The 27460-nt window shown below is 51.3% G+C and overlaps 1 protein-coding gene across 4 annotated transcripts in view; it reads right to left on the reverse strand.

Annotated features, from left to right (window-relative positions):
• LOC117652499 (gamma-1-syntrophin) overlaps positions 1–27460 on the reverse strand; it is a 58317-nt gene that overhangs the window by 17382 nt on the left and 13475 nt on the right. Inside the window, exons 1-6 of one of the 4 annotated variants that reach the window (XM_034397452.1) lie at positions 25890–26088; positions 15311–15403; positions 10609–10749; positions 9255–9419; positions 9045–9071; positions 3957–4116 (exon numbers count right to left, since the gene is read on the reverse strand). In XM_034397452.1, coding sequence (XP_034253343.1) covers positions 3957–4116; positions 9045–9071; positions 9255–9419; positions 10609–10749; positions 15311–15403; positions 25890–25892 — 589 coding nt within the window. In that variant the 5' untranslated portion in view covers positions 25893–26088. Of the gene's footprint in view, positions 1–3956; positions 4117–9044; positions 9072–9254; positions 9420–10608; positions 10750–15310; positions 15404–25889; positions 26089–27460 lie in introns of those variants that run through there. The other 3 variants (XM_034397454.1, XM_034397453.1, XM_034397455.1) reach the window with 3 other exon arrangements.

Raw genomic sequence — 27460 nt, forward strand, 5'->3', positions numbered from 1 at the left:
AGTTACCCCCGAGTTGACCTGGCCCTCAGTTTGTCAGGGGCGGAGTCTTTTGTTTGTTCGATAAGTTTTGCGGAGAAGGATTGCCAGCCGGGCAAGACGGATGGGCGGACTGGGGCCGCAACGACAGCTACAGCCAGCAGACTGATTCGAGAGGGGGGTCTCTCTCTTTCGTACTCGCACTGAAATTCCAAGGGTGAGACATCTGACCGATTTTCGGTGATACAAAAAGTATGACCGGAAAACCGTCATACACAAATGTATGACCGAAAAAGGGCCAGACATCAGCGAGACTTGTTTAGCTTGGGGATATATCAGCCTTTACATGTGAAACACTTTAAAGTATGACCATTTTTCGGTCTTACATGTCGACCCTTTTTCGGTCGCACATTTCAGTAAGACCGTTATGGGGGTCAAATGTCTGACCTTTCTATTTTCAGTGCGTGTGGGTGCAAGGGAGACAGACTGACGAGAGCTTCACTTGGAATCAGTCTGCAAAACCGCATTTGCAATCTTAAAAGTCTGCGAAGTAACATTGAGATATCTTAGAATTGCTGTATTATTCCATTCGAATACGAATTCGTATACACGTAAGACCCTTCAAAGAACGCCTTCGTAATGCAAAGAGAACGGTCCCAGCTTACGACGAAGCAAATAGTTTGTAATGCAAACGATTTTGTTGGGAACACGAAGACGAAGGAAAAATCCTTTGCAGGCCGCAGGCTTCGTAGCATGCAGAGGATTTTTCCTTCGGAGTACAAACCAAATCGTATGTATTACAAACGACTTCCTTCGTTGGCTGCGGCAAAGCCTCCGTTTTTGGCCCGTCCCGTTTATTTTTTTGTAAAAAAAAATATGACGGAGGGACGGGCATATAGTATGATGCATGCTGTGCGTCCGTCCGTTCGTCCGTTCGTTCGTTCGTTCGAGGACTTCCCGTGGTCCGATCTTGACCAAATTTGGTATACAGCCTCCTTGGGTGAGCCTAAGAGAACCGCCCGGTGGCGGCAAATCCGATCCGAGCCCCGGGGGCGCTGCTGCAGGTGCATCATGGTCTACATGGGGTCGAGGAGGATCTCGGCAACGGATGCAGCTAGGAGGGCATGTAGGGGTATTTTTAGAATCGGGGCGACGAGAAAAAACAACGGTGCCAGTTTCAAGTGAATCGGAGAAGTTTGGACCCGGGTTCAAATCCCAGCGGGGTATTTTTTGAACATTCTTTTTATTCGAGTTTTTGCATTGTTTCTGATGTTTTTAAGCGTGCTGATGACGAAAACGACATTAATTTTAACCCCAGACTGAGGTTTAAATCCCGTCAGGGTCAAACATAGGCGAAATTCGTAAATTTATTAATGTACCCCCGCATACATTATTGGTCCGCCACCGACCGTATACTCACGAAAAAAAATTACAATGACACCGCTGGTTATATCACTCGTTATATCACTCGATATATCACTCGATATATCACTCGATATATCACTCGATATATCACTCGATATATCACTCGATATATCACTCGATATATCACTCGATATATCACTCGATATATCACTCGATATATCACTCGATATATCACTCGATATATCACTCGACATATCACTCGATATATCACTCGATATATCACTCGATATATCACTCGATGTATCACTCGATACATCACTCGATACATCACTCGATACATCACTCGATATATCACTCGATATATCACTCGATATATCACTCGATATATCACTCGATATGTCACTCGATATATCACTCGATATATCACTCGATATATCACTCGATATATCACTCGATATATCACTCGATATATCACTCGATATATTACTCGATATATCACTCGATATATTACTCGATATATCATTCGAATCTTGCATAAGCTACTCTGGCTGACTCACATCAAAACGAATGTGACACAATGCTTAGAGGAACGTGATGTCACGTTCCTGGAATAGGGTGCTCCAAGCGGAAGAAGAAGAACACAAGCAAGCCCCAAGGGCTTCTGGGCATGAGCTGACGTCACCTCACCGCCCGGTGCGCATGCGCAGTCGTTTCCTCGGCACTCGGTGCGCATGCGCAGAAGCTGTTTTGAGGGCTTACATTGTTCTTCTTCCGTTTCAAGATTCGTTGGAGTACCCTTTGAGAGTGTTGTTTTCTTGGCTCTGTTCTGTCGGCCTTGGCCTCACGTTAGAGTACTGCAGCATTTGTGCGCGAGAATGAAAACTCCTTTAGTCCGCTCGAATGGGTTCTCATCAAGCCGGCGCGGCGGTCAGCCCCTCGCGGACCACAGAGACGATCGTCGGAGCCCGGCCGGGCCGCGGCGAAGTTGGAAAGGCCTTTGTTGGCGCTGTGATGTGGTGCGGCGTGCCATGCACTGCAAGGCACTCTGCCGCTGGACGCGGGGTGGGGCGTCCGCCGGGTGCCCACCCCCTCCATCGACGGGCACGGCCAAATGATTAAAACTTGACAATGACGCTGAGTTCGCCCGGACCACACAGTGTGGCACACACCCCGGGAATTGCCATGGAAAATGAAGGTGTAGTGGTGCGGCCTCCAGGGCCCTGCAGGAGTGGGTGGGATTGGACGGCGTGTGCGGGCGAAAAGGGTAAACCGGGCGAAAATGTTTCGTGTTGAATGAAGCAGGGAATTGAAGTTCTTTTTGAACGACAATTTTAGTTGTAGTTGACTTCGTGAATTTCGGCGTGATCTCCTTCGCTTAGTTCTTTTTAATGAGACAAAGGCAAGCTGCGGGGAACGTGCCACTGCATGAACGTGGCCAGGAATTTTAATAAACAAGGTAGGTTTACGCCAGACCGCGCGCGATGTCTTGCGGCCTGTTCCTTCAATCCGCGCCTGGCGTACCTACCTTGGCCTGCGGCGCTAGACTGCCTTCGGCAGGCATTGGCTTCTCCATCGTCGGTTACTTCTTACTTGTTGCATGCTGGGGGGCGGCCCCCAGACCCCCTTCATTCCAGGTAGAGTTGTTTCATCTACAGATAACACGTTCTTGACCCTTGTAACTTTTTAACCTGTTGGGGGCCCCCCAGACCCCCCTTTCTTCAAGGCAGAAGTGATCTGTCTGCAGAAAACTCGATTTTTCGCCGTTTTCTAGGTGTTTTTCGGCTATAAAAACTGAACCAGTTGAGCTAGGATAGTGAAATTTCGCGTGTGCCGAGCCAAGAACATACCTAATAAGCCTGCAAAATCTAAGCCAGATCAGCCGAGCCGTTCAGGAGGAGTAGTGTACACACACACACACACACACACAGACACACAGACAGACACACAGACAGACAGAAAAAACTTTTCAACCGCACTGGAGTAACAGGCTTCGCTATCGCTCAGCCAATCACATTACTTTTTCCTCTCACTTAAAATTCAAAGGCACTTTTGGTGCCTTTGTCGATGCAATTGTGTGTCGACAACAATTTGCCATGGAAATCATGCCCACAAAGAGGCGTGAAACAAGAGAATCGCCATGATTCGGCAGTACACTGGGAAATCATCAAACCGAGTCAAACTTCGTTGCCAAAGTTTGGCAATACTCTTCAGTCACAGAAAAACCAAAAGTATTCTAGACCGCACCAACTGGTGCGTGCAAACGGGCGACGCGGTCTAGCCTTCGTTCGGCTCTTCACTGTGTTGCAAAGTATTTGGCGATGCTACTGCCTCTTTTAATGCAAGATGTTTTGTGTGGCTCTTTGTCGACACAGTTCTGCATCATTTTTGGATTTAGAGTGCGGGGATGGGGCAAGGATGATGTAGCCCCGGCCGTGCCCGGGGCGTAGTCCAGGGCTACTCCGGGCGTCCTCGGCCACACCACAGCGTGTGGGTAGCGGTTCGGACGGGGGATGCGGAGCTGTTGGATCCGCCGAGTTGGCCAAAGTTTCCAGGGGAACTCCATCACTGTCGTGCTGCATAAGTGTCTGTTTGAGGCCCGGCCCAGGCCGGCCTACCTTTGATGATGGCGTCGCCGACGAACAGCTTGCCGGTCTCGTCCGCGGCCTGGCCCTTGAAGATCCTGGAGATGAGGATGGGCAGCTTGTGCTCCGAGCCGCCCTTGATGCTCAGCCCGAGCCCGCCCACCTTCTGCCGCGTCACGCTCACCATCCGCTCCTGCAGCAACAACAACAAGGGACCCATGTCATGGCGGGCCGTGCTAGCAACAACAACATGCCGCTGTTGTTTTCACCGGGCAACAACACAATTACACCCGCGAGCCAGCGATGACAATAACAAAGCACTCTCACCGCGTGTGGGGCATGGCATGGCGGGGACGACGGAAGCACATATTAATTTATGCAAAAAACAAAACCAGCGGTTTCGGGCTGCGGGGAAAAATTGTTTCACACACTCGGCCCATCATGATGCCATAAGCGCTCTCTCTGGGCCGGCAGCGCCCAGAATGTTGAGCATATTACACACGCGCCCACACTCACGATCGGGCGGCGGCACAGGCGTTTGCAGGCGCAAGCGGCTCTCCCAAAGTGTGCAGTTAATATCCATTAAAAATTGACAGAGTGTGCGGATCCCTTCGCCCTCCCGCTCTGCATGGACCGGCCTTCGGAAAACGTGTAGCCTTTTTATTGCTCCTCGCGATATTCCCGACGCATTTCCCGAAAGTAGGGCCGGCCGCCGCCAGCCCTTTGCGGCATCCCTCTTCGACGCCCACGCGTCCCCCCCCCCCTTTCACGCGCCGGTCCCTCCCTGACCTCGCAAATAATAAAACAAAAGGGAGAAGTGCGACGCGGAAGCCCTCGGCCGCAGTCTGGGCAGCTGTGCATGGCAGCCGCATGCGCCCGTAAATTTTTCATATTTTGCCCGGGATTGCTGCAGCAGGCGGCCGTAGGCGGCGCACTGACTTGTTGGCCTGGGCACGACCGGGGGAGGGGGTGGGGGGAGGAAAGCGTCGGACGCGCGTCGCATCTGATAGTCGACAGGCTTCCCCCGCTCGACCGCCCGCGCGTTCAGCCAGCCACGCTTTCTTCCCCTCCTTTTTCTGCCTTCTTCGCTTCGTTCCTTTCCGATCGCGCGCGCCCCGCTGCCTCGGCCGTTTGCTGCGCCATGCAGCCGAACCCTGCGGCACTTTCGCGTGGCGAGCTAAATTAATCAGGTGCATTGTGGGTAGCCGCGCCGGGCAGCCCTCGCCTAGCCTCGCGGCAGGTGCTTCATCAGCACTCGACCGCTGTGTCGGCCCGCTCCCGCCTTGTGAGCCGCACTGCGCCCTTTTTATGCACCCCTCTGATGAGAGCGCGCCGCTCCGCGAGGCATGACTGCCAAATGCCGCGCGTCTGGCTCTCGGATTTAGGTGGTGTGGTGGTGGTGGTGGTGGTGGTAGTGGAGGAGAGGAGGAGGAGGAGGAGAAGAAGAAGAAGAAGAAGAAGAAGAAGAAGAAGAAGAAGAAGAAGAAGGACGAGATAAAGAAAAACAAGAAGAAGGACGAGAAAAAGAAAGAGGACAGAGACGGCGTATGAGAAGGGGGAGAAGGAGGAGGAAGAACAAGAGGACGGAAATGAGAGGAGGGAGAGGAAAGAGACGGGGCATGAGAACGGGGAAGGGGGAGAAGGAGGGGAGGGGGAGGAGGGGGACGAAAAGAAGGGGGAGGGAAAAGAGAAGAAGGCGGAGAAATGGAAGAAGGGGAGAAGAGGGAAATAAAAAGAAAGAGGGGAAGGAAAAAGAGAAGAGGACGGAGAAAGAGAAGGAGGGGAGGAGAGGAAGAAGGAATACGTCTCCAAGAAAGGGAGTCTGTGGCCCATCGAGTTATGCAGTCCTATTGAATTAGTCTGGCATTCCTATGGCGCGCCATGGCGACCCAGACACGCAGCCCAGCCGGAATGTGATACAACAAGGGGGCTGGGGGAGGGGTAGCGACAGAGAGGGATGAGATGGGATCGCGGGCACTGTCACGACTCGGGAACGAATCCCGGATTGGACTGGCTGAGCGTGGGGTGCGCTCCAGTGCGCTCTCCATGTGGCAAAGATCAGTGGAGTTTTAGAAGTATGGTGAATATTCTTTGTGGTGTTTCAGCTCAATTCGTAACTTTCCACAAGGTAGGAGAGCGCCGTCTTGTAACAGGCTTCGCGGTGCTCCGCCAGTTGTGACAATCTATGCCTGCCATTTACACCTACGTTCAGCCAATAAAAGATTCTTTGTACCTTATACTGTCGACTTTCTTTTGACTGGTCTCTGTCACAAGTACGGATAAGGAATAACATGAAAAGTAGCGATATACATCGGCAACTTTGGCCCGTCCCGTGCATTAACAAATGTGTGAATTTCGCCTTTGTTTAACCCTAACGAGTTTGAACCTGAGTCTGGGGTCAAAATAGATGTTATTTTCGTCATCAGGACCCTCAAAAACATAAGAAACAGTGCAAAAACTCGAATAAAAAGAATGTTCAAAATATACCCCACTGGGATTTGAACCCGGGTCCAAACTTCTCCGATTCACTTGAAACTGGCACCGTTGGTTTTGTCTCGTCACCCCGATTTCAAAAATACCCCTACATGCCCTGCTAGCTGTATCCGTTGCCGAAATCCTCCTCGACCCCATGTAGACCATAATGCACCTGCAGCAGCGCCCCCGGGGCTCGGATCGGATTTGCTGCCACCGGGCGGTTCTTAGGGTCACCCAAGGAGGCTGCATACCAAATTTGGTCAAGATCGGACCATGGGATGTCCTCGGACGGACGGACGGACGCACGCACAGCAGGGATCATACTATATATCACTGTAAAAAAATTAGTTCGTAAATTTACAAACAATTTATGGGTAATTTCGTTGCACAAATTATCTGTAAATTTACAACGTCTTTTTGTTTCTTAACGATTTATGAATTATTCTTCACGCAGTAATTTGTAAAATTACAAACTTTTTACACGCTCAAAATGACGTGGACCGCTTTTGTTCTACCTTGTCACGCTGATTAAATGGAGATTAACTTATTTCAGCGTTTTTGTTTTGTTTTATGAAACATCTTGTAAAATGATGAAGGCATCACCATATCTCGTAATCTTACAAGCGATTTGTGCAACGGAATTACCCAAGCATTTGTTGTAATTTTAGGAAACTTTTCATGTTTTTGTGACATTGTTGTAGTATTTTAGTCACGTTTGAGATGTATTTTGTTCGTACCATTTCATAAGGCGGTGTTCACGAACAAATTTCATAAAATTAAGAAGATTTCTGTGATGAATAATTCATAAAACGGCCTCTACGAATAAATTTCATAAAATAACGAAATGTTATTGTTACTTTACAGAGAATTTGTAAAAAAAAATTTCGTAAATTCACAATAATTTTTTACAGTGATATGCCCGTCCCTCCGTCATTTTTTTTACCAAAAATAAACGGGACGGGCCAACAATTAGCAACGGAACCATGGTTAACTGCATGCAGTTAACTAATTTGTTTTTGTCGGAGGTTTTCACGGGTTTCAACCCTGAAACTAAGCTTTATTTGGTTTTAACCAATTTCTAGAACCTAAACGACGCAAACTGTAGAAAATTAAGCAACTCCACTCTCATTCCAGGAACGTGACATCACGTTGAAACGAACGTGACAGAATGTCACGTTCGTTTGAGCATTGTGTCACATTCGTTTGAATGTGAACAAGCTGATTTTTGGCCAATTCACGCCCAAACGAATGTGACACAATGCTCAAACGAACGTGACATGTTGTCACGTTCGTTTCAACGTGATGTCACGTTCCTGGAATGAGAGTGTCTTGGGAACTATTTCCATGTTCGTTTAAATTCCTCGTAAGTCGGCGCTCTGGTGTTGGTAGAGAAAATCTCCTCTTTGATAATTGGGTGAAGCCTTTCACCGTAAGACACACTTTAGTCGGAGCGTCAAAATTCTTCTTCAGCTCAAAAGACACGTCTTAATTTTCTCAAAGTTACTCATTCGGCAACGTTTTCATTTGAATGGTTCGGGACGTGTCACCCGAAGAGTGGCTTCAAGGCGAGACAGCGTAACACAGCGTAACGTTGTTGACTTCCCCGCTATTCCTCTAGAATAACTGCGGTCTTCCAGCGGCGAAGCATATCCGTCTCCAGAAGGTGCATAAGCCGCAAGTTTACACGCAATAAAAAAGATTATTATTTTCAGACTACATGCTTTACCAGAGAAATTTATCACCGGTGCTAAAAAATTATTTTTTCTTTTAAGGGGGGACCCTGGTGAAAAAATCGCCAAAATTCCAAAAAATAGTATTTTCAAAGTTAATAGATAAAAATGTGCATAGAAGGTTTCAGATTCAACAGGTTGAACACCTTTAAGCTAATTGGGTAGTTTCTTTATCATTTGGAAGGAAATAACATTGAGATCAGTTGTCGTTGGCTTCTACGCTCAACTTCACAGCTTTGCTCAGTCGACAAAAAATTTTGTCGTAGAAAGACTTCCTGCGTTCCTGGTTGACACCTACATAAGCCGACTTGCATGGACTCTATTCATTGATGACTTGTCGACAAATTTTAGTGACAGAATCTTGATATCACCCCTACTTTTTTTTAAACACACCTAAAAGTGTGAAAAAAGGGAAAAAAATCAATTTTTTTTTAATGTTAAAATTTGAAAACTCATATCTCAGGACAGAAGTTAAATTTGAAAATTCCGTCACTAAAATATCTTCAATACATCTTTAGGATAACCCAAAAAAAATTTCAAGACTTTCCGTCCCAATGAAAGACGCAGGAAGATTTTTCCCCAACGCTCCAAAAAACACTAAAAAGCCACTTTTCTCAGAGACCGTTCAACATTTTGGATTGAATTTTGTTTTGGGAACTCACCACAATGAAGCTCATAATTAAGCAAAGTTGCAACTTCCTGGGATTATTTTGAAGCCTACTTGAAAGTTTCACCAGGGTCCCCCCTTAAGATATATTTTTAATGCGTCTAAAAATGCATATGCACTTACTAGAAAAATCGTAGGCTGCACACGATTACTAAATCAGTTAAGTTTTTAGAGCCGTTCATTGAAATTAGCTGAGCTTCGAATATTATTTTTGCGTGCACCAGACGTGGTGAGCTGTCTCGGCCTTACCCCCGCGTCCACTGGAAGCTGCTTTGCCTGAGATGGCGTCACCAGGGATAGAGGAGAAGATAGATAGAGGAGAAGATAGAGAGGTGCGCAGGCAGGTGCCAGGTGGCGCGGAGGATGGAGAAAAGAAGAGAGAATCAAATATTGGCACGAATGACAGGGTGATTAAACAGGGTCGAGGAATGGCAAGGCACAAATCCAGATGGTGTTTACCGGTGGCTCCTCCAGCCCCGTGTCAGTCCTGGCCCCCGGCCCGGCGGGCCTCGCGGGCTCCGAGGAGCAAGGCTCTGGCCCGCTTTGTCCTGGACTCGGACAAGCAGGAGCCGATGGCGCGACGGTGGCAGTCGGGTCGTCCTTCTTGGGCTGTTTGCAGGAAGACTTTGCAAGGAAGCGCAGGTGGAAGACAGAGGCGGCGACAAGAGAGAAGCAAAGAGAAGAGAGAGAGAGAGAGACACGAGGTGATTAGAGACATGGATTCACTGTCATTCAACGAGAGTGACGTCATATTCGTTAGAAAGTGAATTTGGTCGCTTTTGCTTCACTACAACGTCACAATCGTGAGAATGTTTATCCATGGTCAAACAAGTGACATCGCATTCAAACGAAACGTGAAAAAATTCTTTTTCTAGCGGAAATGACGGAACATTCGTTGAATAAAAGTGTTGAACAGACAGGTGAAAGAAAGAGGATAGACAAGAATGAGCGGTGTGTAAGATACAGCCAAGTGTGACATTCATAAACGAAAGGAAAAATGGAAAGAGCGGACTTATCAGTATGAAAGTGTGCAAAATCAAGGGAAGCCAAAAAAAAGTTGCCCATCATTTAAGACTTACAATAGAACTCTTTCTGGTCTAAGTCTCCGATTGGGCTAAAACTTTATAAATTCGGAGGAATATGTGGAAATATGGAAGGACGTGCGGAGCCGAAAAGTAATTTCTAATGAAAGAAACATTACAATTAAGTTTCATCAATTGCCCAACTTGGAACGCCAGTCGGCTATTTCTTGGAGGTCTGTGGCAAGGAAATTTGGGTGTCATTCGATGTCCAAAGTGGATTCGGAATTCCAAAGTTTCAGAAAAATCGGAGGTTTACACCTCAAGTGGCTCGCTGGTCAAGCAGCATTTACATTTCTTACTTCTCAATTTGCATGTTTGCTTTGGTATTCAAATTTAATATTGTTCCCAACCGCTCTGGTTCAAGAGGGATGCTGTGGCTGAGAGGTCTGGTCGCGGGACGACAGAGAGCTGAGCGTGTTTCGTGTTTGGCATTGCCGTCGGTATTGCCAACTAGTTAGCGCTAAAAATTAGTTTTACGCGATTCTGCGGATTGCGAACCTCCGGCACGCCGCCACGACGGGGTGCACACTCGCCAAATGATATGCAAATTAGGGGCGGGGCGCGACGAGTACTATCAGTGTATCACTCGCGCGATTCTTAACTGCAGAAAGTTAAAACGAATGGCGAAAGATGGCGAGCTGAGATCGCGCGGAAAGTGGTCAGAGGGGAATCTCATCATCCTTACACTGGGGGAAAATTTATTGCAGTCAGTTTGAAAAGTTGGTTCTTACCCGTGAATCGAGCGGCGCTGGCTTGAGCTCGCTGTTGTCCACCTCTTCGCGCTGGAGACTCAGCATGTCCAGACTGAGGTGCAGCCGCATGGGCTGGGGCCGCGCCTTGCCGTCGGACACCGTCACCATGCCCGTGCGAACCTGCAAAGCGACGAGGACCGTTAGGTGCACTGTGATGCTGCCAACTTATGGACAATGGCATAAAATTTATGTCCGTATGTCCCAAACACTTTACCCCCTAAGAACGACGCGGATCTGTTTGGTTCGTTGGGAACAGCGTGTTGTATAAAAACTTCTTCATAAAATTTTAGGGAATAATAAAAGCTAAAGGCATAACCCCATTAGGCTCTTAAAGGGTGCCTTTGTTTCACCAGTGTAAAAATGCAAGAACACACTTACAATGCACACATGGCCAAGTACAGTGCAAGTGCGTGGCAGAGCATGGAGCACGGGGCGGCTGTGTGTACTTGACCCGAGCGGGTAACCACTCCCGTAATACCCTGTACACAAAAACCGTGTATTACGCGTAATACACGTGATCGTAATACCATTTTTGGGTCAAATGTGCCAAATTTGGGCATTTTAGGGCCGTAATACACGTGTAATACACCCGTAATACAGCGTAATACCGAGTAGTCTGTACACGATTTCTTGAAGTGTTTACCCCCTCGACTTGACCAAGTACGCATTTATAAGTGCGCACTTTTGTTTTCAACGACAAATTTCAGAGGGGAATCCCTGTATTGGACATGCAAGTACGTTAGTTCAAAGCGGACAGTTCGGTTTGTAGAGTAAAACAAAAGCACGGTATCACCCCATGCTTTTAACCGTCATCAGTTTACGCTTGAAGTAAAGCGTAACAAGCTCTTCCGTCCAGATTCCTCATGTCTAAATGCATGGGAAACTTTCAAGGGTATGATTCATTTGAAGCGTCAGGCTATGACTCAAGGATTAAGTCGTAAAGATTCTGTCAGCGAGGCTGTATAGAGCTGCCAAAATCACTTGTTGCATGCGCTGGGGAATCTCGAAAGGTGCACAAAGGGCGTCCGAGAAGAAAAATGTTTTTTGACGGTGCAGTGCATAATTCAGCGGCCGTTGGGCATAAGGACGTAAGTCACATGGGAAACCCATTGAAAATAGGTTGTTCTGTCCGATGACCACTCAATTATGAGCGTATTTTGCGTCTGTGGACGAAATGAAATTGGTAGCTGGGTCGCACACAGCGAGCGCCTCGGAATTCCCTCCGTCTTCTGGTGTGCCGGTCGGCCGGGGCGGGGCGGGGCGGGGCGGGGCGGGCCGGGCCGGGCCGGGGCGGGGCGGGCCGGGCCGGGGCGGGGCGGGGCGGGGCGGGGCGGGGGCGGGGCGGGGCGGGCCGGGGCGGGGCGGACAGAGGGAGGCGTGTTCGTTGACAGAAATGAGCTTTCGGGGCAATCGCGTTGCGAGAGCTTCTCCTGTCACCACTGAGATTCCAAACGCTACAATAAAGCACGTGTGGTGCAGTGCACTGAGATTATCACACCATGCAATACATCAGCATTGCATCAATTGAGGCTATATTCATAGCGTTTGGACTCTCATTGATGACACAATGTCATGAACAAAACTATCCCCCAAATCTCATGAGCCATTGGCTGACCCGCCCGTGGAAAATAAAAACTCAAGCACATCAGACGATAATGTAATTTTTTATTTTATTTTGCAATGGACGTGGCATTGTACACTGCTTGCCACCAGCAGGCGGAAACAAATTCAAATACGGATCACTGTCAGAATTCAAAATGCTTGTCATGGGATCTACCCCACTTAGTCTGGACTAGTGGAGCAGGGTTGTCTTGTACTTCCTGATCCTCAGCCCTACACTGTAGCGGCCATGACCGTCTCGCGCCATCTAGTCAAACGATCAAGTTACGCTGTACTGTCTCCAGGGGCCTGAAAAAAATACCGCTGGGCACGCCCTGGATATTACGGAAAAAGTCTAGTAACCCGACTCTCCTTCGTTTTGGCAGTGGAGGAGTGGAGGTGCTTGCGTGCAACGCAGCAATGTGCAAGCGTATGCCCACCGCGCCGCTGCATCCATATGCAAGCAGTGCCCCAGACGCACACCGCCATTTCGCGCCCCCTGCGGCCCTGCGCCCTGGCGACAACCCTTTACTTGATAAACACAATTTCATTTCCGCCCTCACACACACACAGACACTCACATAGGCTCATGACGCCGCAAAGCAGCCCCCTCCCCCCTCACCGTGTGCATGAGTCCCAGTTTCATCACATACGACCAAAGATGTTACATGAAGTAAAATATCGCTCAACGCTAAAGAGAGGGATGTCTGGCGGTAAAAAACATCCCCTGCCTCGGTGACAAACGATGAGTTAAACGACCAGTCTCAAGTTTTCTGTCTTTTTTTTTTTTTTTTTTTGTTCTTTTCTTTAACTTGGGGTAGAAAGGGCGAGAAAAACAAGCTGGGAATGAATTGCGTTTGGGCTCTGTTATTGTTTCCCTTTCAGCAGCTTTTATTTCTCACAAAGTCTATTCTATTTCACGGCGCGCCGTGGTTCGGCCCAGCGTCCCAGCAATCAGGGGCCGCTGGTGTGGCGGTGAAAGCACGGGCCGATGGGGCAGACCCCTTTCATGATGCCCCCTCTTTCCCCCTCCCCTCTCTATTTATGGGACCGACAAAGCGCATGCATGCGCGTGAAAGGTTTATACTTTTCCAGGTGCCGGCTGTGCGTGTTATATGAATTCCGATGCGGCAGTCTCGCCTTAGCAGCGACATGCGTGCGCCGGTGCGTGACAAACGCTGTTCCGCGAAACGTTTTGTGAATAAAATTGAATGAGTGGAATGGAATATTCATTGCCGACACTATCGCCACAATCATTGGAACGTAATGACATCATGAAGTAAATTGCTATGAGTGTTCAAAAGATCAAAAAGGATTCCTAAACCCTTAATTTGATTAAACTGCCCCATTTGAGTCAAAACAAGCGCAGCTCTTTGATTAATTTAAAATTCAAACGGTGATTGACGAAGGTGCCAGTGGCAAGAATGTTGCCAATCCCTCGCAAATCCACGAGGATTATTCATTTGATCTTTGTAAATTATGGAGAATCTTCGTAAATTAACCAGAAAGTTTGTAAATTTAAAAAGTGCCTTCGGTAAGTTTTTTTTGCCAGCGGTACCTTTTTCTGGAGAATTATTTTTACGGTGAAGAATGTGTAAGCCGTCAATTCGCATCAAAATAATTCAGGCTGTTTTGAAGGTTAATTAGTTTGAATTATGTTTACATGAATACGGCCGTTTTCCCTGCTTGGTTCGGAAAGGCCACATTGCGCGGACTGCGACCGCCCTCGCAGTCGCAGGGAACCAGACCCCAGCCCAGCGGACCCTCATCCCGCGGAATAAGACCTCCATTTAATGAGAACGCAAACAGACACCGCACCACGCCTCACTGCCTCGCGCCACCAATCACGACCCCTCTCTCTCTCTCTCTCTCTCTCTCTCTCTCTCTCTCTCTCTCTCTCTCTCTCTCTCTCTCTCTCTCTCTCTCTCTCTCTCTCTCACACACACACACACACACAACCCTCCCTGCACAATGAGGCCATGCCGAAGGATTACCTTCAAGCAATTCCAAGATGATCAGCATGGGTGTGACTCAACTCACCCACGGCGGACGCTGCCAAAATTGTCGGAACTTCATTTCAAACTCGTCACTTGAAGAGGATTACAACTTCATTATAAATTGAAATGTAGCTATCAAAGCTCCGTTGCTCACGAGGTGGGCCATCTAATCCACCTGGTTTCATGGCATTCTCGTAAGGAAAATTAACCCTTTCCAAATGTCATTCAGTGACAACACTGGTGAAAAAAATAGACGGGACATTCCTGGTCAATTAATTATCAATTACGTGGACCTTCCTCCGGAGGTTCCGTACACGTTTTCGTTTTCCGCCCCAGTTCACAGGAGAACCTCATGGGAACTGCGAAGAACCAGTGCGGAAGGTCCGTTCGTTTCCCATTTTCTGCACACATTCTGGACAAAACTATGAAATTTTTTGCGGTGACGAAAATTTTACTAGTGGAGGGCGTTGAAATTTGGCCGGCAGTGCGTTAGGCGACTCCCGAGTCAACGGCCCCATTTCCAGTACACTGCTGCGGGGCCACGACACGCCGCCATTACCGTGATGAAGGAAACAATATCGTATTAGCCTCCGAGCGACGCGGAGGGTGCCTCGCATGCAAACACAACGTGCGAGGAAGACGGTGCAGTGGGAGGGAGAGACTTCCCGACAATGAAGAGGAAAGCAGGAAGATGATGACGGTACAGGTTAAAGACGAAGATATAAGGAAGACAAACCGAATTGAGATTAGAAACTCAGGGGCAACGTTAGGTAAAAATTGGAAGATCGGTGAGGGAACAATGAAGAGAAGTGAGTACAGAAGAAGTAAATTAAAATCAAAGAACGGAGGAGGTGAAAGTAAGAGGGGAGACGACAAGACGTGAAGGTGAAGCAAGCTGAAGAAACGGAGACAGGACGTGAACGAGGAGATTGGAGGTGCAGTTTCTGAGCAAGAGAAGAAGAAAATACTTAAAGGAAGATATAGGAGGTGAAGTAACGGGGGAAGAAGACGAAGAGAGGTGAAGGGACACGGTGCGTGGGAAGGGGAAAGACAGGAAGAAGACGGCGATGCCCTCCTGGTCCCACCTGTGCGTTCCGGCGCCGGGGGAAGGTGTGGGACATGGTTTGCCCCAGGCCCAAGGTAGGGTGGGCCTTGGTGCGGTAGCAGCCCACACTCACCTGCGAACACAGAGGGAAAGGTAGGAGGTTACTCTGAGAACATGTTCGTTGTCTCTGGATGACAACTTCATGGCCAATTTTTCTGCCAAGAATTTCATCAAACCAGTCGATGACGTAGTTGTCATGGCCATATCCTGTCCATGCAATAAGTATAAGAAAATTGATGAAAATGTCATCAGTTTGTGATGAAACAGTCGTCAATTTAACCACTTATTTTTTTTTTTTAAAATCTTCCTCTATTCCGCTTTCTACCATTTTGAGTGAACCTGCTGGCGCGTGGGCCCCACTGTGGGGGCGCCACTGTGGGGGCGCCAGAGCGGACATGGCAGGGCCCGATTAAAAGGATAACAGTGTACGCTCCGGTTTTAACAGAGCCCGCGAGTGACGCGAGGCATCGCGATCGGCAGGTCGCTGCCTCCATTCGTCCATTCGGGCCGCCATTCGGGTCATGAAGCGTGCGATGATCCACGCGGTTTAGGGAGGCAGCAATGTTGTGTGGCAGTTTGGTATCTCCCCAGGCATCCTCCCCTAACCCCGGCCCTGCCGGCCCTGGCCAACACGGCTTGCCGCACGGCCCCGGCAGACGGATTCCAAAAGTCGGCTTCGTCGCTCTGTCTCTCTCGCACTCACGGGGCGTCCCGTACAGGCGCGAGAGAGACAGAGCGACGAGAACGACTCTCGGAATCAGTCTGCAGCACAGGGATCTCCGGCTCGTCGAGTTGCGAGGGAAAAGTTGTGGCGTCGGGATGGCGTGGGGGACGGGGAGAGGGGAGGGAGGGGAGGGGAGACAGCGGGACAAGGATAAGGATCGTGACGCCTCACAGGCCTAGCAGGCGGAGGGTGACGGAGACAGAGGGAGCATCTGGCAGACGAGCAGTCGAGCTGCGTCCCCACGGTCAGCCGCCCTCCCCGCCCTGCACTGTTAAAGTCTTACGCTCAACATCATGCTTAGTAGGCCTATGGTGCAAATTCTCCAAATTACACCGAACATTCTTCAAATATTGCTGAAAATTCTCCAAATTATGCTGGAAATCCTCTTAACTATGATGTAAATTGCCGAGATTAGGGTGAAAATTCGGCAAATTATGGTGCAAATTCGGCAAATTGTGGTGCGTTGCAGCTGACCTTTAAACTTGCCATTAAGACTCATCGTACCTCGTTATTTTGTCGAATGTATTTCGTCATAAGGAGAAAATCACTAGGATGATATGCTGGAGCGGCGTTTCGCCGAAAGACATTTACTGAAGAGAGCGGACTGTGGGTTGACGCTTATAATCGTCTCCTTGGCAGGCGTGCTGTGAGAGTCAGTGGCAAGCACACTCTAAATTCGTTGCGACCATCCTGTCCCAATATCAGCGCACCGCTGTGAACATGCCATGTTCGCTCTGTTTACACAACGCCTGCGAAGGAGACAATAATTAGCGTCAACCATCATGTTGACTCGTCACAAGGCTCTGTGAATCAACCATGTATACTAATACTTTTCAGTTTGCAGAGTAGACAACAGTGTCACCCCCCAGCAGCCTGGCAAACCTCTTCGCTCTCGCACCAACACACACACACACACACACAACACACACACACACACACACACACACACACACACACTCACACCGACACACAGTTGTTGCAGAGCCTCATGGAGATGGGATGGCGGCAGGACACGCCGCCACTCTCTCTCTCTCTCTCTCTCTCTCTCTCCCTCTCTCTCTCTCTCTCTCTCTCTCTCCTCTCCCTCTCTCTCTCTCTCTCTCTGTCTCTCTCTGTCTCTCTCCCTCTCTCTCTCTCTCTCTCTCTCTCTCTCTCTCCTCTCTCTCTCTCTCCCTCTCCCTCTCTCTCTCTGTCTCTCTCTGTCTCTCTCTCTCTCTCCCTCGCTCTCTCTCTCTCTCTCTCTCTCTCACACTTTTTTCTCTCTTCTCTCTCTCTCTCTCTCTCTCTCTCACACACTTTTTTCTCTTCTCTCTCTCTCTTTCTCTCTCTCTCGGGAAATAAGCGCGGTGAATCATTTATGGGCGCGTTAGCGTTGGGGCAGGTCGGTGTGGCCGCGGCAGTGCGCGGCAGTGCGCGGCAGTGCGCGGCACACTGGTGGCGCGTCCATCGGCCGGAAGGGAGGGACGTCGATCGATCCGTCCGCGCCGAGACTCGGCCGAGCCCTGCGGGAGTCCCAGCGGCACGACCGCGTCCTTGGCGGAGGCAGCCGCAGCCAAGGCCGGGGCGGGCTGGGGCCGTCGAGCCCCAAAGACAAGCAGAAGGCCGCCCCGACCTGCCCCGACCTGCCCCCGCGGCCACCGCCCGGCTCCGACAACCGACAAACATAATTCTCGACCGCCTCCGGCAGGCAAGGCCCGCTGCCCTCCGCCCACGCAGCAGGCTCACTGCAAGTGCTGCTCGCATCGTTGTCCCTCTCGCACTCATGTGGAGCTACGATATGGGAGCGAGAGAGACAACATTGGCAGAAGGCTCAGTCTGCATGTTAGCGGTTCCTCACGGGTAAAAATGCTAAAGCGTGCACGCTACGCTTGAGTCAAGATAAAGTTCCGCTTGAGAAAGAGCATAAACAAGGTAGGTTTACGCCAGACCGCGTCTTGTCGTAACAGGCTTCCCGATATCTCGCGGCCTGTTCCTCCAATCCGTGCCTGGCGTACCTACCTTTGCCTGCGGCGCTAGCCTGCCTTCGGCAGGCAATGCTTGTCCATCATCAGTTACTTCTAATTGTTGCACGCTGGGGCCTCCGCCCCCCAGACCCCCCTTCACTCTATCTAAGAGTTGTTTCATCTACAAATTACACGATCTTGACCCTCGTAACTTTTCAACTTCCGTCCCCCAGACCCCCCCGTTCATCAAGACAGGAGAGATCTACCTGCAGAAAACTCGATTTTTCGCCATTTTTTAGGTGTTTTTCGGCTGTAAAAACTGAACCAGTTGAGCTAGGACAGTGAAATTTCGCGTGTGCCGAGCCAAGAACATACCTAACAAGCCTGCAAAATCTCAGCCAGATCGGCCGAGCCGTTCAGGAGGAGTAGTGCGCACAGACACACACGCACACAGACATGAATTTTTTTTTAACCCCACTGGAGTAACGGGCTTCGCTGTCGCTCAGCCAACTAGAAACCTGTAGTTTGGTTTGAGGAAATCTCCCAATTATGAGCTTTTACCACAGAGGGCCGGAAGAATTGGAGACGGTCAAAGTCCCACACGGCTTTTGAGCTCTAGAGTCGCATATAATGGGACCGAAACCGGACGAGCAACCCCAACAATGAATTACTCTCCGAACGGGGAATCCATTGGTGGGGTCACACGTCTGATTCAAGTCCTGTTTGCCGACTCTGGAGATCAAAACGCGTCTGAAGTTTTGCCTGAATGAATTGTTGAGACCGGTTGAGACACTTTCACTGACTCGTCCAGCAGATACTGATTCCGAAAAGGTTTTTCTTCGGATGTTTAGTACCTTGGTTGTGACGTCTGATACCGAGGCAAGGCTCTGTAGGCGAGGAGCAACAAAATAAATGACGGAGAGAGACTCGAACCGAACGAGTGGCCCCATCAATGGAGTCCTCGTTTGGAGAACAATCCATTAGTGGGGTCACACGTTCGGTTCGAGTCCTGTTCAGCGACTCCGGAGCTATAAGTGTGTCTAGAGTTTTGGCCGCCTCCACCGGTCGTCTGGCCCACTGTGCCACGCCGTGCCACGACACGGAGCCCCGGCGGGGCCCCAGTAGCAGTTTGAATATTTCGGCCCGTCCGACACAAAACACCATTAGGCTTTCCGGCAACTTTTGAAAACACCAAAATGCTCGTGCCGCGGCCTAATTCAATTTATCGGGTCAGGCCGGCCCGGTCCGGTCACCTTTAGCCGCTCTTCCCGCCGCTGCCAAGTTTTCGAGATGACACTGGCGGAATCCGCGCGCCCGGATTTAATTATTGTCGCAAGTAAGGAGAATGTGCAGTCGGGGCGCCGCGGGAAGTTGGCCAGCCAAGGAGTTGGAGAAGAGAGAGAGAGAGGGAGAGAGAGAGAGAGAGAGGGGAGAGAGAGAGAGAGAGAGAGAGAGAGAGAGAGAGAGAGAGAGAGAGAGGTGGTAAAGGGGAGAAAGAGAGATGGAGGCAGATGGGGTAAGGGGGAGAAAGAGAGAGAGATGGAGGGAGAGGGGGTGAGGGGGAGAAAGAAAGAGAGAGAGAGAGAGAGAGAGAGAGAGAGAGAGAGATGGAGGGGGAGGGGGAGAGCCCGCGGCTTAGGACGAGAGCAAGGCGGAGCTAAGAAGGGAGGGCCGCTATCATGTGGACCGCCGGAATGCATGCTAAATTCAAGTTTATGGGTGCAGTACCTGGAGTCCGCCGGAGCCTGCCGGAGTGAATGGGAACGAAAGGGGGAGGGGGGGGGGGGAGTCGAGGGGCGAAAGTTTACCTAATGGCGCGCCTAGGCATGTCCTTGAAGGCCTCGTGCCGCGTTCTCTATCCGTCGCTCTGTCTCTCTCGCACCTATAAGGGTCGCCCCGTGAGTGCGAGAGAGACAGAGCGACGAAAACGACTCTCGAATTCGGCCTGCCGTGGAAAGGCTCCCGGAAACGGAAGGCAGGGGCGGGCAGGGGGAGGGACAAAGGGCTGGCCCGGGCTGCACCTGGTGTGCCAAGTTCCCCAGGGATGGCCCGGCCGGGCCGTGGCCCTCCAGTCCTGCGGCACGGAGCGGGATGATTCCCGGCCTAATCCCGCCCCGATGACCGCTACTTTGGCAGTTGCCGGAACCGGAGGTGGGCGGGCCGAGGCGTAGGCGGGATTGGCGCTGCGGCGCGGCGGCGCACAGTGGGCCAGAAGACGGAGGCGGCCGAAACTCCAGACGCGTTTTGAGCTCCAGAGTCTCTAAATGGGACTCGAACGAAGCGTGTGACCCCACCATTGGATTGCTCTCCGAACGAGGAATCCATTGGTGGGGTCACACGTTCAGTTCGAGTCCCATTTAGAGACTCTGGAGCTCAAAACGCGTCTAGAGTTTTGGCCGCCTCCACCGGTCTTCTGGCCCACTGTGCGGCGGTCGCCGACCACCGGCTGACAGGAGCGAGTCTCCCTCGCACCCGAACGTGCCGCCCTTGCAGTGGGAGAGAGACAAAGCCACGGCCTGCATGCCGTGCAGGGCAGCGAGCGAACGCCGGGCCCCCGAATGCAGCCCCACCGGCTGATTCAGGGTGCGATCTCTCTCTCGCACTCATGGAGCGTGGGTGCGAGAGAGACAGACCGACGAGCGTTCGGAATCAGGCTGCTGCAGCCCCCGGGGCCCCGAGGGGGGCAGGGGATCTAATTACGCCCCACGGTAAGCCCCCTGTGGGACCCTGTGGGCCGGTGGCCCCGGCCGCACCGCCAGCACAGCACTGCCACCGGGCCGTCGGGGCCCCGGGGGCGTCCGCGCCGTCCGCGCGCTTGCGGCCCTTGTTGCTGGCACACTGGCACCGCCAGGCACTGCCCACGAGCGCACACTGCAAAGTCATTTCGGAAGTTTCCGTGTCAATCCAGTGGCGCTCCATTTTGAATGCGAAACTTCATGGGCTTTTGGACCTGGATTGCCCTTACCGATTGCCATCATTTGGCCATCTCGACCTGGATTCCCCTCACAGATGGCTAGAATTTGGCCTTCTGGACCTGGATTTCCCTAACAGAATGACAAAATATAGCCTTCTGGACCTGAAGTACCCTCGCAGAATGCTAAAATATAGCCTTCTCGACCTGATTGCTCTCACAGACTTCCGGAATTTGGCCTTCTGGACCTGGATTTCCCTGACAGAATGTCAAAATATAGCCTTCTCGACACGGATTGCCCTCACAGAATGCCAAAATTCCAGAATTTGGCCTTCTGGACCCGACTGGACCTGGATTGTCTTCACAGAATGCCAAAATTTGGCACTCCATAGAGGTCTGGGATGCCAAACTGGCATACTCATAGAACGGTCCAGGCGGCTAGTAAGCCAATTTTTGAAATACAAACCGGAGCGCGCACTGGAGAGGCAAGGAAACTTGCCAATGGCGGTGCAGTGCAGTGGAGTCGGAAAGGGACGAAAAATGAGCGTCCAGGCCGTGGCGCCGCGTGGCGGTGGAGCGCCACGGAACACACCGCACCGCGCAGCCTCGCGCAGCCCAGCGCCATTCCGACGCCCTACTTTGCAGCGCCGGGGAAGTACAATGGAGCAGCCCGCGAACGCAGCGGGGCCGGTTCCGAACGCGGCGCTCTGTCTCTCTCGCACTCGTGGGGCGTCACTGCCGGCGCGGCGTCGGGCGGGCGAGAGCGAGGGAGACAAAGCGGCGCTGTAGGAAGGGAGTCAAGTCGCCCGAATGGGGAGGAAAGGCTCCGAACCAATGAGCCGCGGAGGCGGCCACACAGCCGGCGGGCGGCGCACAGTGCCAGTCCCTTTTAGCGACTCTGGGCACACTCGAGCGAGGTGAGCACACCACCAAATAAGCCTTCCGGGGGCCCGGGCCACACACTGTAAGTCCAGCCACAGCCAGGCTCAGGCCGCGTCCCCACCAGTGCGCCGCAGTGGCTGGCCCGGCTGGGGATTTAGCCGGCGACATTTCATTTGCACACACCAGCGGTACGTACCGCCACCGTAAACCCGTTCGGGCATTTCCAGCCGTCTTTGCCGCGCGCGCGTTTATGAACCCACGTGGGGCAATGAAGGGGAATAATCTCGTTCCCTTTTCGCGTGTCGTGGTGGTGGGGGTGGGGGGCGCTTGCGTTGATACGAAGGGCTGTATGGAGATTCCAGTTTTCTCGTTTTAGTGTGTCGGAAAAAGAGCGAGTTGGAAGACTCTGCAGCGACCGGTGCGGAAGGATACTTGGTTCACGGTCTGTTCGGTTTCACCAGAAACCCCGCTGTAAATCGCTCATGTCTTTACTACAGGCTGCCTGGGTAAACCAGACACCGATTTCTCCGCGTATGATAAGAAGCAGATTCTTCGTTGGGATTTATTTTTTACCGTCTGATCACACTCTTAATGTTGTACAGTGAAGATTCTCCATATTATAGTAGTGAAAACGTTCCATATTATGGTGGTGCAGCTGACTTCGTAACATACCATTGAGAATTCACTGTACACCTGTATTTTTACGAATTTCGTTTGTATTATGGAGAAAATCTCCGCCATAATATGTTGGTGCAGCCTTCACCGTACGACATTTACAGTGCACTCCTCCCAAAACTGGAGGGCCGAGATGAAGCCACACGAGCGATTGGTGCGGACGTCGCTGTGGTCGAAGCCGAAATGACCTTCCGGAGAGGGATGGCGACACGTCGAGACGTTTGCTTAGAAGCGATGATGGGAAGGGGAGGGGGTGTCAGGGGGGGGGGGGGAGGGTCACAGGGCCGCTCTGAGCACACACGGACAAACATGGAGGAAAGGCTGACAGAGGGGGGAGGGGCCCGGAGGGGCAGCAGTGCTGCAGCATATCGGCACACGAGCCGTCCAATCCACTCGCAATCAGGGCGGAGGACAGCGGCCCGACTCCAAACACTGCCCCCCCTCTCTCTCTCTCTCTCTCTTCTCTCTCTCTCTCTCGCACTCACGGGGCGTCACGAAGGACTTGAGAGAGACAGCGACGAGGGCACTGTGAGGAATTGGGCTACGGAGGGGCGTCGAGGACGCTTGCTGGTGATTGAATAATCCATTTCCGTGCCGGTTATCGAGCAGCAGGAAAGTCATCAAGCAGTCGTCATGTGCCGAGAGGGGCCGAGGAGAGGCCAGGCGTCCTTCACTGGAAAAATTTGGGTTGGCACTTGCGCTGCAGGCAAATCCAAGTGCCGGACAGTCTCACACTACTTAGCGTGGACCGAAATGTCTCACGCTCGCAAGTGTGAGCCAAGTTTGTCCCTCGCTTATCTCCCACATGCAAGCGAGGGACCCGTGTCACTGAACCATTGTTTCATACTGTCCCACACTTGAATTTGCAGTGTAGTTCTCAACCTGAAACAATAGCTTTTCATTGTTATTTTTCGGCATGTTGTTATCTGTGATGCTGAGTGGCGTGCAGCGTGCTTCGAATATCATACCCGAGGGCTCTTTTCCACTCTTTCCAATATATTTGTTTGTGCAACTTAAACATTCACTCTCACCCTGTTTCTGGCCATTTCTCATTTTCACATTAGCAAACCCATTTCTGTAAGCCACCATGATATGTTCTAAGAAGTCTTTACTAAGCTATTGCTTGAAGAAGGAAAAATTCCGTAAGATTATGTTTGCGCACAGGAGTAAGTTTTCTAACGAGAAACTGATAATGACGGTCTGAGAGTGTTGCCAGAGACTGTCATTTATTCAAAATTTCACTGCATCAGTCGACTTGGGAATTCCCCTTGGTGGAGTGCGCGGTGTCCGCTGCGGCCCGCTGCCACTCAGGAACACGTTGATGTCATTCATAAAGTAAAGGCTCTTGGGCGGGGCCGCTCTGGTGACCGCAATGTCCCGCTCACAGGATGTGGCACGATGGCCGCAGGTCTGGCCGGGCAGCCTGGCTGGCGGCTCGGCCCGGCTCGGGGCCACTTGCTTCCGGCACACTGTGGCAGATCCGGCGCTGCCCCGGATGGACCAGCGGACCAGGATGGACGCGGGCAGCCCGGAAACAATGAGCACTGCGCAAAACGGCGATGGGAGGGCGCGTCCCGTGTGGAGTGACGTGCACTGGGATCTGCATATTTTCCGACCTTCGCACACTTCTTACGGCCAAAACAGTTCGATTTTGTTCCTCTCGAGCCATGCTTTGGCAGAGATCAAGACAACAATTCTTCTGTCACAAGTCGCAAAGTACGCTAGACTCACGGTGAAAACGGTAAGGGAGAGTGGGGCACCTCCTGCCACTTTTTGGATTTTGTCTCTGGTTTGCGTAGTTTCTACTTGGTGACGAATATGTGTAGTCAGAAAACTTCATTGGTCCTTAATCTACAATAACCCGTTGATAGAAACTAAAATATGTCACGTTTATGTAGAGTTATCTCCTACTCTAAGCACCTCTGCAATTGGCAGTAGGTGCCCCGGCCCGGGGCACCTACTGCCAGGGACAGGGGCACCTCCTGCCAAGGGGCGGGGCGAGTATTCCCTGGGAGAGTGGATGGTCCTTGAACATAAATTTTGTGGCCAATTGATCATTTCATGGTGATAAAATCATTACTGGTCAGAAAGACGAGCTTCTCGTCGATTTGGAGCTGTTCAAATATATGCTCAGTGGTGCTGCGGTAGAAAGGTCAACCCAAACGTGGTTATTTGAAAATCAAAGCTGTTGCAATGTCAAAACAGGTATTATCCCACTCATATTCACGTTACTTGTTCCCCGATATCATACTGGTGCCCTCAACTAAACATGAACTCAGTCTGGCATGAAATTTTTTTGCCAATTAAGGGATTTGAAGGTGACAGTACCTGCCCCAGCCAAAAGTGGCAGTAGGTGCCCCACGCCATGCATGAGAGAAAATTGGCCTCAGCACTTTATCGGTGCAGCGCTGATGTCATCCCAATGTTTGCAATTGCAAAATGCTCTTAAAAATACCAACTATCGGACAGGAAAACCATTTTTTGATACCCGAACATTGGAAGTGACTGTCAGAGGACACATTATAGTCAAAATGTCAGAGAAGTGCTCGAAATCTTATCTTTTAAAGTTTGATTTCACACTAGGGCTACAATTTTAATCTGACCGTAACCACTTTTTGGCATTGAGGTGCATATGGTCATACCTTGATTTAACCAAATTGGCTGCTCAACAGTGCGAGTGGTTTGCCCCCCACAGCACTTTGGCAGGAGGTGCCCCTGGCAGGAGGTGCCCCACTCTCCCCACTGTGGCAAAAAGCTACGGAAAATTCTGTAAACAGCTTGTGGTAATTCTCCGTAGCCCCCTTATCAATATTCTCCGTAGGCTCTTACAGTATTTTCCGTAGGACCGCACAGTATTCTCCGTAGGACCCTACAGTAATCTCCGTAGGACTATACAGTCTTCCAGGTCCTACGGAGAAGACTGTGCGGACTTACAGAGAATACTGTGCGGCCCTACGGAGAATACTGTAAGAGCCTACGGAGAATATTGATAAGAGGGCTACGGAGAATCCTGGCAAAAAAATTAACAGAATTTTCCGTACCTTTTTGCCACAGTGCCTTACCTGGTTTTCCCAGGAACCCCCTGGAAATCGCCAATGTCTTCGCCATAGGGCTCCTGGGAAAACCAGGGACCGTTTTTACCGTGCTCTGTACAATGTCCGAAAGTTACTCTAGTAGGATTTGACACACGTTTTTGGTGGTTGTATCGGCACGGTCAGGCCGTTGACACTCTTCAAACCTTGCCCTGGGCTGTACAAACAAATGTACCCAGCTATATCGAGGTATTTTCAGCATGCAGCACCTCAGAAAGAAACTACTTCTTATACGAACCAATTCTTGAACAAACCAAACAGTCTGTTCCTCACGCATGCTCAAAATATCTCCTAGGGTCTTAAGCGTGAAGGCGAGTCCTTAACATGCATACCATGATGAAATCTGGCTCTCGGCGGGGCTTGCTTGGCTGTCAGGTTGCGCACATCCCGGGGGGCTTCTCGGTTCCCCTGTGCGGGGCCCTCTCGGGGCTCGCGTCGCGGTGGCGGCTCGGCGGTACGCTACACTACGCTACGCAGTTCGGCTCGCGGGGCGCGGCGGTGCGCAAGCTGCGCTGAGTTCCAGACGGCTCGGCGCCTCCACCCCGACTCAGCAACAGACCGAGCCAGCCGCACCGCGCCGCGCTGGGCCCGCTGGGCGGTGGGCGGGGTGCCGGTGGGGGTGGTGGGGAGAGGGAGAGCCATTCACCACCGTCCTCGGCCACAGGTCGGGGCCGGGATCAAGTCGGGTCGGGGATCGGGATCGAGGGTACGAGTCGCCAGCCCTGGGTTGGAGGACGGAGAAAGCAGAACCTGGCAGGTAGGGATCATGGGTCGGATCACTGGCTCTGGAAGCAAAATATGAAGGAGGATCGGGATCAAGGGTCGGGGGTGATGGAAGTAGAAGCTGGTTCGGATCACCTGCTCTAGGCCGGAGGATGAGGGAAGCAGAAGGTGGTGGGGGATCGGTAGGGTCGGAGGGCGAGGGAAGCGGAAGCTGGTTAGGATCATGGGTCGGAGGATGGGAGGGTGGTAGGGAATCGGGATCAAGGGTCGAAGGGCGAGGGAAGTGGAAGCTGGTCGAGATCGTTGGCGGAGTCATTAGCTATGGGTCGGAGTAGGATGCAGGGAGCAAAAGGTGGTGGGGGATCGGTTTCAAGGGTTGAAGTCAGCACAGCGTTGGAGGACGACGAAATCAGGAGCAAGTCGGATTCTAGTTAGATCTCTGGAGCAAAACGGAATGCAAAGAGTTTATATTTAAGCCCCTCAAATCCATTGTTGCACTTTCTGTGACGAAAAATTTAAATTTAAGAAACAAAATTTGAAGAACTAATGATTTTTTTTTTTGGGGGGGGGGGAGAATAACTGAAATTTCTACCTCTCGAACTTTTTCTCCACAAAATGTTGGGGTGGGTGGAAAAATACTTCTACGACGGTTCGATCCGCTCCGCCCAAGTTCTTCGGCCTCGCGGTGTCGGAAGATTGAAACTGCACCCTGTTAATACGAGGGGGTTGCCGGGGCAACGTGCCGCCCCGGACTTGGCCCTGTAACTCTTCTTTCATTATTGTTCGCAAAGTCTTCGGCTGCAAGTGAGGTGGGGGAGGGGGAGTTGCATTGTTTGGCTCGCAACCCTTTATTATCCGAAGGGCCCACTTCTGGCTGCCGTCCACGCCGCCGCCTCGGGAAAGGGCTGGATGAAACGGTTCCAGAGAGTGCCAAGGGCTGCCCTAGGAATGCCTCTTGGTGCCCTCCATGGGGGTGCCCTCCAAGGGGTGCACTCCTAGGGGTGCCCTCCTAGTGGTGCCCTCTTAGGGGTGCCCTCTTAGGGGTGCCCTCTTAGGGGTGCCCTCTTAGGGGTGCCCTCTTAGGGGTGCCCTCTTAGGGGTGCCCTCTTAGGGGTGCCCTCTTAGGGGTGCCCTCTTAGGGGTGCCCTCTTAGGGGTGCCCTCTTAGGGTTGCCCTCTTA

This window comes from Thrips palmi, unplaced genomic scaffold (assembly GCF_012932325.1).
Source record: "Thrips palmi isolate BJ-2018 unplaced genomic scaffold, TpBJ-2018v1 HiC_scaffold_7, whole genome shotgun sequence".
In the NCBI taxonomy this organism is placed as follows: Eukaryota; Metazoa; Arthropoda; class Insecta; order Thysanoptera; family Thripidae; genus Thrips; species Thrips palmi.